General features: G+C 45.3%; 1 protein-coding gene across 1 annotated transcript in view; it reads left to right on the forward strand.

Annotated features, from left to right (window-relative positions):
- The window catches only part of POLN (DNA polymerase nu), a 157,407-nt gene that overhangs the window by 32,082 nt on the left and 111,474 nt on the right, over positions 1 to 13,851 (forward strand). Inside the window, exons 6-9 of the mRNA XM_027103930.1 lie at positions 4,148 to 4,305; positions 6,829 to 6,897; positions 8,124 to 8,184; positions 8,878 to 8,942. Of these exons, the coding sequence (XP_026959731.1) occupies positions 4,148 to 4,305; positions 6,829 to 6,897; positions 8,124 to 8,184; positions 8,878 to 8,942 (353 nt within the window). The remainder of the gene's footprint in view (positions 1 to 4,147; positions 4,306 to 6,828; positions 6,898 to 8,123; positions 8,185 to 8,877; positions 8,943 to 13,851) is intronic.

Genomic DNA, 13,851 nt, shown 5'->3' on the forward strand with positions numbered 1-13,851 from the left:
GAAGAAAAAGAAATAAAAGGAATACAAATGGGAAAAGAAGAAGTAAGACTGTCACTGTTTGCAGATGACATGATACTATACATAAAGAATCCTAAAGATGCCACCAGAAAACTACTAGAGCTAATCAATGAATTTGGTAAAGTAGCAGGATACAAAATGAATGCACAGAAATCTCTTGCATTTCTATACACTAATGATGAAAAATATGAAAGTGAAATAAAGGAAACACTCCCATTTACCACTGCAACAAAAAGAATAAAATACCTAGGAACAAACTTACCTAAAGAGACAACAGACCTGTATGCAGAAAACTATAAGACACTGATGAAAGAAATCAAAGATGATACAAACAGATGGAGAGATATAACATGTTCTTGGATTGGAAGAATCAACATTGTGAAAATGACTCTACTACCCAAAGCAATCTACAGATTCAATGCAATCCCTATCAAACTACCAAGGGCATTTTTCACAGAATTAGAACAAAAAATTTTACAATTTGTAAGGAAACACAAAAGACCCCAAATAGCCAAAGCAATCTTGAGAAAGAAAAACGGAGCTGGAAGAATCAGGCTCCCTGACTTCAGACTATAGTACAAAGGTACAGTAATCAAGACAGTATGGTACTGGCACAAAAACAGAAATATAGATCAATGGAACAGGATAGAAAGCCCAGAGATAAACCCACAAACATATGGTCACTTTATCTTTGATAAAGGAGGCAAGGATATACAATGGAGAAAAGACAGCCTCTTCAATAAGTGGTTCAGGGAAAACTGGACAGCTACATGTAAAAGAATGAAATTAGAACACTCCCTAACACCATACAGAAAGATAAATTCAAAATGGATTAAAGACCTAAATGTAAGGCCAGACACTATCAAACTCTTAGAGGAAAACATAGGCAGAACACTCTATGACATAAATCACAGCAAGATCCTTTTTGACCCACCTCCTAGAGAAATGGAAATAAAAACAAAAATAAACAAATGGGACCTAATGAAACTTCAAAGCTTTTGCACAGCAAAGGAAACCATAAACAAAGTGAAAAGACAACCCTCAGAATGGGAGAAAATATTTGTAAATGAAGCAACTGACAAAGGATTAACCTCCAAAATATACAAGCAGCTCATGCAGCTCAATAGCAAAAAAACAAACAACCCAGTCCAAAAATGGGTGGAAGACCTAAATAGACATTTCTCCAAAGAAGATATACAGATTGCCAACAAATGCACGAAAGAATGCTCAATGTCATTAATCATTAGAGAAATGCAAATCAAAACTTGAATGAGACACCATCTCACACCAGTCAGAATGGCCATTAGCAAAAAATCGACAAAGAATAAATGCTGGAGAGGGTGTGGAGAAAAGGGAACCCTCCTGCATTGTTAGTGGGAATGTAAATTGATACAGCCACTACGGAGAACAGTACGGAGGTTCCTTATAAAAGTAAAAATAGAACTACCATATGACCCAGCAGTCTCACTACTGGGCATATACCCTGAGAAAACCATAATTCAAAAAGAGACATGTACCACAATGTTCACTGCAGCACTATTTACGATAGCCAGGACATGGAAGCAACTTAAGTGTCTATCGACAGATGAATGGATAAAGAAGATTGGCACATATATACAATGGAATATTACTCAGCCATAAAAAGAAATGAAATTGGGCTTCCCTGGTGGCGCAGTGGTTGAGAGTCCGCCTGCCGATGCAGGGGGCACGGGTTCATGCCCCGGTCTGGGAAGATCCCACATGCCGCAGAGTGGCTGGGCCCGTGAGCCATGGCCGCTGAGCCTGCGCGTCTGGAGCCTGTGCTCCGCAACGGGAGAGGCCACAACAGTGAGGGGCCCGCGTACCGCAAAAAAAAAAAAAAAAAAGAAAGAAATGAGTTATTTGTAGTGAGGTGGATGGACCTTGAGTCTGTCATACAGAATGAAGTAAGTCAGAAAGAGAAAACAAATACCATATGCTAACACATATATGGAATAATTTTTTTAAAAAGGTTCTGAAGAACCAAGGGGCAGACAGGAATAAAGACGCAGAATTAGAGAATGGACTTGACGATACAGGGAGGGGGAAGAGTAAGCTGGGACAAAGTGAGAGAGTGGCATTGACATATATACACTACCAGATGTAAAGTAGCTGGTGGGAAGCAGCCGCACAGCACAGGAAGATCAGCTGGTGCTCTGTGACCACCTAGAGGGGTGAGATAGGGAGGGTGGGAGGGAGATGTAAGAGGGAGGGGATATGGGGATATATCTATATGTATAGCTGATTCACTTTGTTATACAGCAGCGACTAACACAACAATGTAAAGTAATTATACTCCAATAAAAATGTTTTTAGGGCTTCCCCGGTGGCGCAGTGGTTGAGAGTACGCTTGCCTAGGCAGGGGACACGGGTTCGTGCCCTGGGCCGGGAAGATCCCCCATGCCATGGAGCGGCTAGGCCCGTGAGCATGGCCACTGAGCCTGCATGTCCGGAGCCTGTGCTCCGCAACAGGAGAGGCCACAACAGTGAGAGGCCCGCGTACCACAAAAAAAAAAAAAAAAAAAAAAAGTTTTTAAAAAAGTAAATTATAATTAAAAAAATGTTGATAAGAGCCCTTAATTTTGGAACATTACAGCTTTGAAAAGGCAAGTAGAATGAAATAATCTGGCTCGGTCAGTGTTGGCGGACATGGTTACATGAAGTCATGACGGCTGACTTGGGCGGCAAGTAGCCAGAGTGCCTACAGACTTCCTGTCAACCCAAGTTCCATATCTGCCAACATAGGAGACGTCCCACGCATCAAACAAAAAAGTGATGATACTGGCTGCTTTGGTAAATATAAATCTCTTAGACTACTATGATTTAAAGGTGCCAGAAAATATATTTAGTGTGATGTAATCTAAGATTACAGTTTTATTTAAAGGCAGAGTCCTTGTTTTTGTAAATCACACTTCAAAATGTTAAAGTAACTTCAGAAAGCAGTCACTTAGGATTCAGACTTACGTCCTAATTTATCAGTCTCCCCATCCTTTTATAACTCCTCTCCATGTCTAAAATACTCTGGTACTAAAATGTATTTAGCAAATATCACTTTATTTTATTTTTTTAATAATAGTAGGACATACTCTTATAGGGCTCTTTTTTTTTTTTTTAATTTGGTTGCACCAGGTCTTAGTTGCAGCAGCGGGCTCCTTAGTTATGGCTTGTGGGCTCAGTTGCAGCAGGCAGGCTCCTTAGTTGCAGCTTGCCAGCTCCTTAGTTGCGGCTCATGGGCTTCTTAGTTGCGGCATGCATGTAGGATCTAGATCCCTGACCAGGGATTGAACCCGGGCCCCCTGCATTGGGAGCATGGAGTCTTATCCACTGTGCCAACAGGGAAGTCCCCATCACTTTTATTTTTTGAAAAGCACCTTCATATGTGTCCCATGGATACTTACAGTGATTTTTCTCCCAGTTTTCAGACAAGAAAACTACACTTAAGGGGTGACGTGGCCTCCCAGGCTCACAGGCAGCCTTCTGCCACCACTCTTTTCACACATCACGGTGCAGCACACGAGCTGTCTCACAGGGTTTCCTCACCTCAAGGTGACTGAACAGAATGTCCGGTATCTTCATCCTCGCGTACACTGCCCACCAGCCACCGTGTGCTCAGGCGGCTCCACCGCTCCTCCTTCACTCGAGAGACTTTTTTCCTGACACCCTGATGCAGGGTTAGGGGTGGCCTGGGAGGCAGCCCAGCAGGAGGGTGGGGGAGGGGAGGCTTGGAAAGAGTGGACACGGGGACATGTGTGGTTGAAAAGAGAGGTGTGGGGCAGAGAGGCTCCAGAGCAGGGAGAAGAGTTGGGAGGAGAAGGCGAGGGTGTGGCTGAGGATTCTGACTTCTGTCTCTTTCAGCGTTTTTGAGAGAGTTACCTTGGGATGGATTCCCCATGGAGATTGGCTGTGTGGGACCCGGTTTGTGGGGGCCACTCTTATCAAAGGCTCAACATTCTTTAGGAGTGAGGGAGCATCACTTTGGTACTGAGGTCTGTGATTTGAGGGGATGGTAGTACCATAATTATTAATTTGAACCTTGAGAACCTTGTTAAAGCAGGGAAAAGTATAACTATTCATTTTTCTTAGAATGATTAAATGATCTTTTTCTCTGTAGTTGCTGATTTTGTAGGGCTAGATCCCAGAATTGCTGCATGGCTTATAGATCCTACTGATGCTGCACCCTCTTTTGAAGATTTAGTGGCAAAATACTTTGGAAACTCCATCACAGTTAAGGTGAACAGCACATATGGAAATTCCTCAAGAACGACTGTGGTGAGTTGTTTTAAGATAAGGTTTATCAACCTTAATACAACACAAATTTTCCTCTAGGAACTTCTTCTACCTCATAGACAGTCCAGTAGTAAAAAGAACATTGCTGACATTCATTTTTACTTATTCAGCAGAAATGCTGTTTACCCTGACATTTCTGGTAGAGGATACTGAATAAAGATGGGTGATCTCTGTCAACTGTTCCTGGGAGGTGCTGTCCGAAGAGTGGTTCTTCTAAATGGATTCTTTGTGTCAGAGAGTCGCCAGCTCTGTGAGCAGAGAGCTGCTTGTTTATAAATTCTTCATGCTGGTGACACAGCTGCTGTGGCTGAGGCCTGGGAAGGCCTCTCCTCAGTCCCAGCGGGGGGAACTGTAAGACTGCCCAGGTCTGTCTCTCTGACCCCCTCTTTCAAGATGCACCCAGTTGTTAGGAACCACTGCCTGGAGAAGCACGGGTGCTTGCAGCTCTGGAACCTGCCCGGAGCCCAGCAACAGGGACACTTGACATGGCCACACAGCAGGGCCAGAGGAGGCGTCCCAGCAGGAGCAGCGCCGGCCACCATCAGGCCACTCTGTTCAGACTTCCCGGGTGTAAGTTAACAGGCACATGTTAAAAGCACGACTAGAAGGCCACGCAGGAGGCCAAGTGAGCCTGCCTTGCGTGCCGGGGCTGAGCTGGGGCTGGTCGCTGCTTGGGGTGCTTGATCCTACAGACCCGCAGTTGAGGAGGGATCTGTGTCAGATAGAGGCTTGGGGTTGGAAATACAGAAACTCAGTCTCCCTTAATTTAAAAAGAGATTTGTCAGAGGAATGTGGGGTAGCTCAGAGCCTCAGAGGAAAAGCAGAACCAGGCTTTGGGAAGACAGGCGTCAGGCGGGTCTGGGGACCCAGGCAGCAGGAGCTCACGGGCCGGGGGTCAGCAATGAGCTGTGATCATTTTCTCTACACGACACTTTTGTCCAAGATTCAAAGTTTTAGCATTTAGAGTCTCCTTTCCACGACTGTGTCACATGTCCGCCCCTCGGCAGGGCAGGCAGGGTGTGGAGATTGGCAGTCTCCCCAGATCCATGCTGCTGGAGTGGGAACTTCCCCAGACACAAGCCGAGATATCATTGCTGAAGGAGGGAGCTGTCCGCCTCTGTGTTAGCCCAGGTTTACAGAGGAGAACCCAGGTGCAGAAGGGTTCATGTACACGCACCTCGCCCAAGGTCACGGTTCAGTTCAGAGTTTGGATTTCTGACTCTGAAGTATAGTTTCTTTCCAGTATACGCACGTGCAAGTTAGGGATGGGAGTGGCTGCGCGGAACAAAGCACCAGCTCCAGCGGGTGTGTTTTCTCCCTGGCGAGAAGTTGGAGCCCCTCACCCAGGCCGAGCAGCTGCTCCCAGAGCTGTGCGGCTCAGTCGCTCCCCGCGCGCCGTTGCCTTCTGGTCCCACCGGGAGGCTTCGCCCGAGGCCCTCCTCCACACACCGGGCGGGAAGGAGGCTGCCTGGGATGAACTTCCGCTCGTATCTTGTTAAACAGGGCAGCAATGCGTCTGCTGGAGGTGGAAGGCGGCCCGCTGCTCCGCAGGGTCTCCTGCTGCCCTGGAGCGGTGGTACGAAAGGAGGGGAAAGGAAAGCGCGGTCCGGGTCAAGGAGCAGCAGGGAAGCAGTGAGGACTCATGAGAGTGTGGCTCCTGTCGGGGAGGCGGGAGACCTCGGATGGCGAGAAGGAAGATGACGAGCTCCGTCACCGAGCGCGAGCCGTCCCGGGGAAGCCTCGCGGCTCAGCGCTGCCGTCGGGGAGGCGCGTTCAGGCAGCAGGGCGGTGGCCGTCTGCCGGTCACAGCCGACGCGTTCACGTGGACGTGTTCGTGGTGCCTCCCAGCTAGTGGTTCCCGGGAGAGTCAAGACCCGGGATGGCGGCAAGACAAACTCGGGGTGCACAGCCAGCCGCCGATCATCGTGGTGGGGGTGGCGGTGTGTGTGTCTCTAAACTGAGGCCAGGCACCTGGAGTCTGGGGGGTCGTGTGGCAGCAGGAGGGGTACAGTGGGGACACAGGGCTCTGCGCAGGGGGGCAGAATTCGACTGTCGGGGCCTTGGCTCACCACCGCCCTCTTGGTCAGCTGGACACAGACCCTGTTGGCCCACCTCCCAGGGTCTCTGTGTGTGTCTGGGACGGGGACCGGCGGTGAGTGTGGACGAGGCACTGGCTCCCAGACGCCCACGGTGGGTAGAGGGGCAAGCCGAGGGGCCAGGTCTGTCTCTACCACCATGCGATCTTTGCACCTTGGGCACTTAGCTCCTTTGTGGGTCATTTCCTGTAAAATGAGGAAAACTGGGTTGGGGAGAAAGTAAGAAAGCAATAGGTAGCTTGAATTTGCCTGAAAAGTATCTTCCGAAGTGTGGGAACTGCTCTGCTTGAGGCGATGGGTGGCGGCACCAGATGTGTGCTCTCTGCCGAGGAAACACTGCCGCTTCCTAGATTGTGATGAACGTTGCTGCCAAATGTGCCTAATGTTGAATTCTTTTGATCTTTTAAAGAATCAGAATGTACATGCGAACCTGAGGGTGCTCTACAGACTTACGATGGGCCTTTGTTCCCAGCTCAAGGCAAGGCATTTCATTGTAACTTCACTGTCCAAGGGCTGTCTTTCATTCGCAACCATGCTCACAGGAAACAGTACCCTCAGTGTCTTTGTGCAGGAAACGGGGTTCTGAGGCCAAGTGAACCTGCGCATCACTCATAGAAGGGCAGTCCAGATGATAAGACCTGAAAATGTTTAAATGTTTTCTATAGGTTGACAATAATTGTAACTTTTTTTAAAGACTCAATTCAATTGGAATGTTTCTAACTCTGCAGTTAATGTAAAAGCTAAGAGTTTATTTCAGTTAGTAGTGATGGACACAGCTCCACTCAGTCTCATTGGGAAGCAGAGGTCATTTGAAGGACCTGTCAGGAAGGGTTGAGTGAAGGCGCTGTGAACCACAGCAAGGGCAGGAGTCAGGGGGCCAGAAGGGACGGAGAAGTCTGCAGGGCAGGCACTGGCTGGAAGCTTTCCACCTCTGGGCTCAAAGGGCGGGCTGTTACAGGGACCCTGGGAAAGCAGTGGCCCTGCAGGGGGCTGCTGGCCAGGAGCTGGGTGCCAGAAGTGGTGGCTGCAGGCCAAGGACTGGGGCCAGAAGTGCACCGTGGGGTGGCGCAGGGGAAACCCGCTTCCCTCTCCTCCTGCCCCTGAATGGGCAGAACCAGCCCGAGGGCAGAGAAGGAGCCCAGCTGATGTGGCCTGGAGGGCATCTACCCTTCTTCCAGGGCCAAGAGCAGGACAGAGGATGGGTCCTAGGGGCAGCCGAGAAGGTGAGGGCACAGCAGAAGGACAGACGAGGCAGAGGGCTCTCAGACGGAAACCCTGATAAAGAGCGTGGGAGGTGATCCGAGTAGATGAAGGTGGTGCACGTCTCCCCATGTTAATTTATAAAGTCTGTGCAAAATCGAGGAAAATTCTAGTTAAATTTTTGGGAATTCAGAAAACCTATTTTGAAATTAAAATGGGAGACTAAAAGTCCACAAATACCTAAATCACACTTAAAAATAAGAAAGATTAAAGAAAATTGGGAGTGGGACTTGTCCTACCAGGTATTTCTGAATATCTCTACTAGGGCTTGGTAATAAAATAGGATACTTGACAAAAATAGGGATTTTATTAGGAAGGAGGATAGGGGAACCAACCATGCCCACCAGAGGAGTTGCTCAATGAAATTAAGTAGGCTGTTCAGCAAACGCAGGTAGGAATAATAGTTTAAAAGTAACACTGATGTCATTTCTTCCTATGAAACAGGTTTACGGTTTATGGCAACTGTTTTGTACTTTGGAGCTTCCTCTGATACCAATTTTGGCAGGTAAGGTACCCTAAAGATGATGCCCAGTCATCCTTCTAGAGAGTTCTTTGTACCTTTTGGGAAGACTGTTTTCTCTTGACTTAGTTTGGGGTGGGCAGTGCATCATATGGGCACCGAAGAGGTAGTGAGCCCTTAACTTTCCCTTTCTCTAACAAGAGGGATTGGACCGCATCACCTCTTGGGCTAGAAGGACTCTAAGGTTCTAACATCTGGGTCACGTGGTATCGCTTCTGTACTGCCTGTTCTGCAGGTGTTCTGCCGGACTCCCACAGCCCTGAGAGCAGTGGTGGGGGGAGGAGGCCTGTCTGGATGTTTTCCAGGTCAGCACTTGTCCTGGTCCTGGTGTGATGGACCCTTCTGCTTCGTGAGAACCCCCTGCAAGCACTGTTGCAGGCTCTGCTCTGCCTTTGCTTTTAGCCCCTGACCCGCCCTGTCCTGCTGGGCACCTGGGAGAGCAGAGCCTCGCCCAGCATGGCAGCTGAGTGGCCGGGGGTGACTCTCCATCCAGAGTGTCCCCATGTCCACTGCCACCATTGCTGGGCTCCAGTACTGACCCTCATGGACGCTGCCGAGCTCGCACTGTCATCTTGGTCCTCATCGGGGGATGAGGCTTGCTCCTGGCACTGCAGTCTTTCTCAGAAACGATTTGTTGCTACAGTACAGATTTTTATCTGCTTTGGTTTTGAATCACAGTGATGGAAAGCCACAGCATTCAGGTGAACAAGGAAGAGATGAAGAGGACTTCAGCACTTCTTGGGGTACATTCTTCTGTCAGACTGTTTGCATGTGTTAGCTCTCTCCTGTCTGATGAGTTGGTCCCCTTGGCAGTTCTCGGGTGACTTTCCTTTTCTTCCCTTCCTTGCTTGTCCCAGACTGATGTTGGCACTGTTCCTCCTATCTCTGACTCCTGCAGCAGAGTACCACGCCTTGAAAGGATTGAAACAAGCGTCACATCTGGGTACTCTCCATGTGGATGTGTGCATGGTTTAATGGATACCCACTGACCTTCTCCAAACTTAGGTTCTTGCAAGGACATTGCCCCTTGTAGTTGGTGACATTTCTTGGATTCTTTAAAGAAGCAAAATCAAAGTTTTCTAACTGTGAAAAATAAAAAATACAGAGCGATGCATAAAGATGCATAAAAAAGATGCATTAAAAGTTCCACTTAAGTTATTTTAAAGGAAACTCCGGTATAACCATCACTTAGGTCAAAGCAGAGAATTTCCAGAAGCCCTGCTTGCCCTGCCCTATCAGAACCCTCTTCCTGCTGCCAAAAGCAACCCCCGTCCTGACTTTTATAGTCGTAACATTGTTGGGTTTCTTTACAGTTTTCCACTTCAAAACCTAAGTGATATAGTCGTCTCTCCTTTTGAAGGAACTGTAAGTTAGCGGTGGTGTCTGACCTCTCTCACTCAGCCCCTGTGTCTCAGCTTCTAGTCCATGTCCTTCGGTGCCTTGTCCTCCGTTGAAGGACTCCATCCCACTGTTGATGGCATCAGGGTCATTTCCAGTTTGCAGGCATTACAAACTGTGCTGCACCCCTGAGCACATCTCCTGGGCCCGTGGGCACATGCTTCTTAGGGTACAAGGCAGGGTGGGCTGCTGGTGCAGCTTTATCAGACAACACCAAATTGCTTTCCAAAGTCACAGCTGCCAGAATTGCACACGGGGTTCTGTCTTTGCGCATCCTCCCTCGCACGGGTCCACCGGCCTCTTAGTACTGCCATTTTGGTGAGGACGTAATGGTATCTTGTTATGATGTTGGTTTCTATTGTCCTGATTACTGAGGAGGTTGAATAGCTTTTACTTCATCGTTGGCTATTAGGAGTTTCTCTTTGGTAAAGGATCTGCTCAAAATTTTTACCTTTTTTTTTTTTTTGCAGTACACAGGCCTCTTACTATTGTGGCCTCTCCCGTTGCGGAGCACAGGCTCCGGATGCGCAGGCTCAGCGGCCATGGCCCACGGGCCCAGCCGCTCCGCGGCATGTGGGATCTTCCCAGACCGGGGCACGAACCCGTGTCCCCTGCATCGGGAGGCGGACTCTCAACCACTGCGCCACCAGGGAAGCCCTTTACCCATTTTTATATTGAGGTTTTTGTCTATCTATCGCTTTCTGATTTTTAGGACATCTTGATATATATTCTGGTTACAAGCTGGTTACATATACCTTTGCCCTCTCTGTCTTACCTTTTTATTCTCCTAATGGGGTCTTTTGACCAACAGAAGTTCTTAATTTTTAATGTAGTGCACAATTTATCAATCTTTTTCTTTATGGTTCGTGCTTTTTGCATCTTGTTTAAGAAAGCTTTCCTTACTTCAAGCTCATGAAATACTCTCATGTGTTATGTTTGAAGCTATTTTCATTAGCCTTCACACTTAGGTTTATAAACCTGCAACTGATTTTTTCTTTTTATGTAATTTTTTTATTGAGAAAGAAATTATACACAATAGTGCAAATCTTTTAAAATTTATTGTGATAAAGTACAATTCACATAAAATTTATCATCATAACCATTTGTAACTACACAGTTCAGTGGTATTAAGTACATTCATGTTGTTGTGCAGCCATCACCACCATCCATCTCCATAAATGTTTTCATCTCATAAAACTAAAACTCTATACCTATTAAACAATAACTCCCCATTCTCCCCCCCATACCCCCGCAGCTTCTGGCAAGCACCACTCTTCTTTCTGTCTCTATGATTCTGACTACTCTAAGTGCTTCATATAAGTGGAATCAGACAGTATTTGTCTTTTTGTGACCAGCTCATTTCACTTAGCATCGTGTCCTCAAGGTTCATCCATGTTGTAGCATATTGCAGAATTTCCTTCCCTTTTGAGGCTGAATAATACTCCATTGTAGGGACTTCCCCGGCGGTCCAGTGGTAAAGAATCCGCCCTCCAATGCAGGGGACGCGGGTTCAATCCCTGGTCAGAGAACTAAGATCCCACGTGCCACGGGGCAACTAAGCCTGTGCGCCACAACTACTGAGCTCGCGCGCCTCAATGAGAGAGCCTGCACGCTGCAAACTACAAAGCCCATGGGCTCTGGAACCCGAGCCACAACTAAAGAGAGAAAAACCCCATGCCACGGCTAGCGAGAAGCCCGTGCGCTGCAGCGAAGATCCCGTGCGCTGCAACGAAGACCCGATGCAGCCAAAGAAATAAATATTTTTTAAAAAAAATACTCCATCGTATGTATATACCACATTTTGATTATCTGTTCATCTGTTGTTGGATGCAACCTAGGTTGCTTCCGTATTTTAGCTATTGTGAATACGGGCTATGAAAATGGGTATACAAATATCTCTTTGATATCCTGCTTTCAGTTCTTTTGAACATATAACCTGAAGTGAATTGCTAAATCTTGTGGTAATTCTGTTTTTAATTTTTTGAGGAACTACCATACTTTTTCCACAGCCCCTGTACCATTTTACATTCCCACCAACAGTGCACAAGGGTTCCAATTTTTTCTATATCCTTGCTAACACTTACTGTTTTCTGTTTTCTGATAGTAGCCGTCCTAACGTGTATGAGGTGGTATCTCATTGTAGTTTCGATTTGCATTTCACTAATGATTAGTGACGCTGAGAATCTTTTCATGTGTTTATTGGCCATTTTTATGTCTTCTTTGGAAAAAATGTCTATTCAAGTCCTTTGCCCATTTTTGAATTGGGTGGTTTTTCTTACTGTTGAGTTTTAGGAGTTCTCTCTGTATTTTGAATATTAATCCCTTATGAAGATAATATGATTTCAAATATTTTCTCCCATGCTATGGGTTGCCTTTTTACTCTGTTGATACTGTCTTTTGATGCACAAAAATTTTTAATTTTCATAAAGTCCAATTTAAAATTTTTTTCTTTTATTACCTGTGCCTTTGGTGGTGTATCCAAGAGGTCATTGCCAAATCCAATGCTGTGACGTGTTTTTCCTCTCTTCTTCTAAGAGTTTTATTATTTTAGGTCTTACATTTAGGTCCTTGATGAATTTTGAGTTAATTTTTGTATATGGTGTTAGGTAAGAGTCCAGCTTCATTTTTCTGCATGTGGACGTCCAGTTTTCCCAGCACCATTTATTGAAAAGACTGTCCTTTCCCCACTGAATGGTCTTGGCACCCTTATCAGAATCATCTGACTATATATGCAAGGGTTTATTTCTGGGCTCAGTATTTTATTCCCTTGGTCTGTATATCTGTCCTAATGCCAATACCACACTATTTTTTATTATGTAGTTTTGTAGTAAGTTTTGAAAGCAGGAAGTGTGGGTCCTGCAGTTTCGTTCTTCTTTTTCAAGATTGTTTTGGCTACTTGGTGTCCCTTAAGATTCCATATGAATTTTAGGATGGATTTTTTTTATTTCTGAAAAAAAGTGTCTTTAGGATTTTGATAGGGATAGCATTGAATCTGTAGGTCACTTTGACTAGTACTGACATCTTAATATATTGCCTTCCAATCCATGAGCATGAGATGTGTTTCCATTTATTTATGTCTTTTTGAATTTCTTTCAGCAATGTTTTATAGTTTTCATCATATAAGTCTTTCACCTCCTCCGTTAAGTTAATTCCTAAGTATTTTACTCTTTTTGATACTATTGTGAATGGAATTGTTTTTGCAATTTCCATTTCAGATTGTTCATGTGTAGAAATGAAACTGATTTTTGTGTGTTGATGTTGTATCCTGCTATTTTGCTGAGTTCAGAAAGTTCTAACAGTTTTTTTTTGTGGAATCTTTAGAGTTTTGTACATATAAAATCATGTCATCTGCAAACAGGGATAATTTTATTCCTTCCTTTCCAATTTGGATGCCTTTTATTTCTCTGTCTTACCTAATTGCTCTGGCTAGAACTTCCATACCACGTTGAATAGAAGTGGTGAAAGCAAACATCCTTGCCTTAGAGGAAATGCTTTCAGTCTTTTACTACTGAGTGTGATGCTTGCTCTGGGTTTTTTATTAATGACTTTTGCTATATGGAGGTAGTTTTGTTCCATTTCTAGTTTTTCTGAGTGTTTTTGTCATAAAAGGGTGTTATATATTGGCAAATGCTTTTTCTGCATCATTTGAGGTGATCATGTGTTTTCCCCCATCCATTCTGTTGATGTGGCATATTACATTGATTAATTTTCGTATGTTGAACCATCCTTGCATTCCAGGAACAAATTCCACTTGGTCATGGTGTATAATCCTTTAAATATACTGCTGAATTCTGCTTGCTAGCATTTTGTTGAGAAATTTTGCATCAGTGTTCATAAGGGATACTGATAGGTAGTCTTGTAGTGTGTTTGTCAGGCTTTGGTGTCAGGGTAATGCTGGCCTTATAAAGTGAGTTGGGAAGTGTTTCCTTCTCTTCAGTTTTTCTGAAAAATTTTCAGAAAGATTGGACTACTTCTTTCTTTAAATGTTTGCTGGAATTCACCAGTGAAGCCATTGCATCCAGGGCTTTTCTTTGTTGGGAGATTTGATTACTGATTCAGTCTCCTTGCTAGTTACAGGTCTATTCAGTTTTTTTTGTTTCTCCATGATTTAGTCTTGGTAGGTTTTATGTTTCTACGAATTTGTCTGTTTTATCTAGGTTATCCATTCTGCTGGTGTACAGTTGTTCGTAGTTCTCTCTGATAATCCTTTTTATTTCTGTAAAATTGATAGTAATTTCTTTTTTTTTTTTTTTT

Source organism: Aethalodelphis obliquidens, unplaced genomic scaffold, assembly GCF_003676395.1.
Source record: "Aethalodelphis obliquidens isolate GAN/ISIS:26980383/991018 unplaced genomic scaffold, ASM367639v1 scaffold6, whole genome shotgun sequence".
NCBI lineage: Eukaryota > Metazoa > Chordata > Mammalia > Artiodactyla > Delphinidae > Aethalodelphis > Aethalodelphis obliquidens.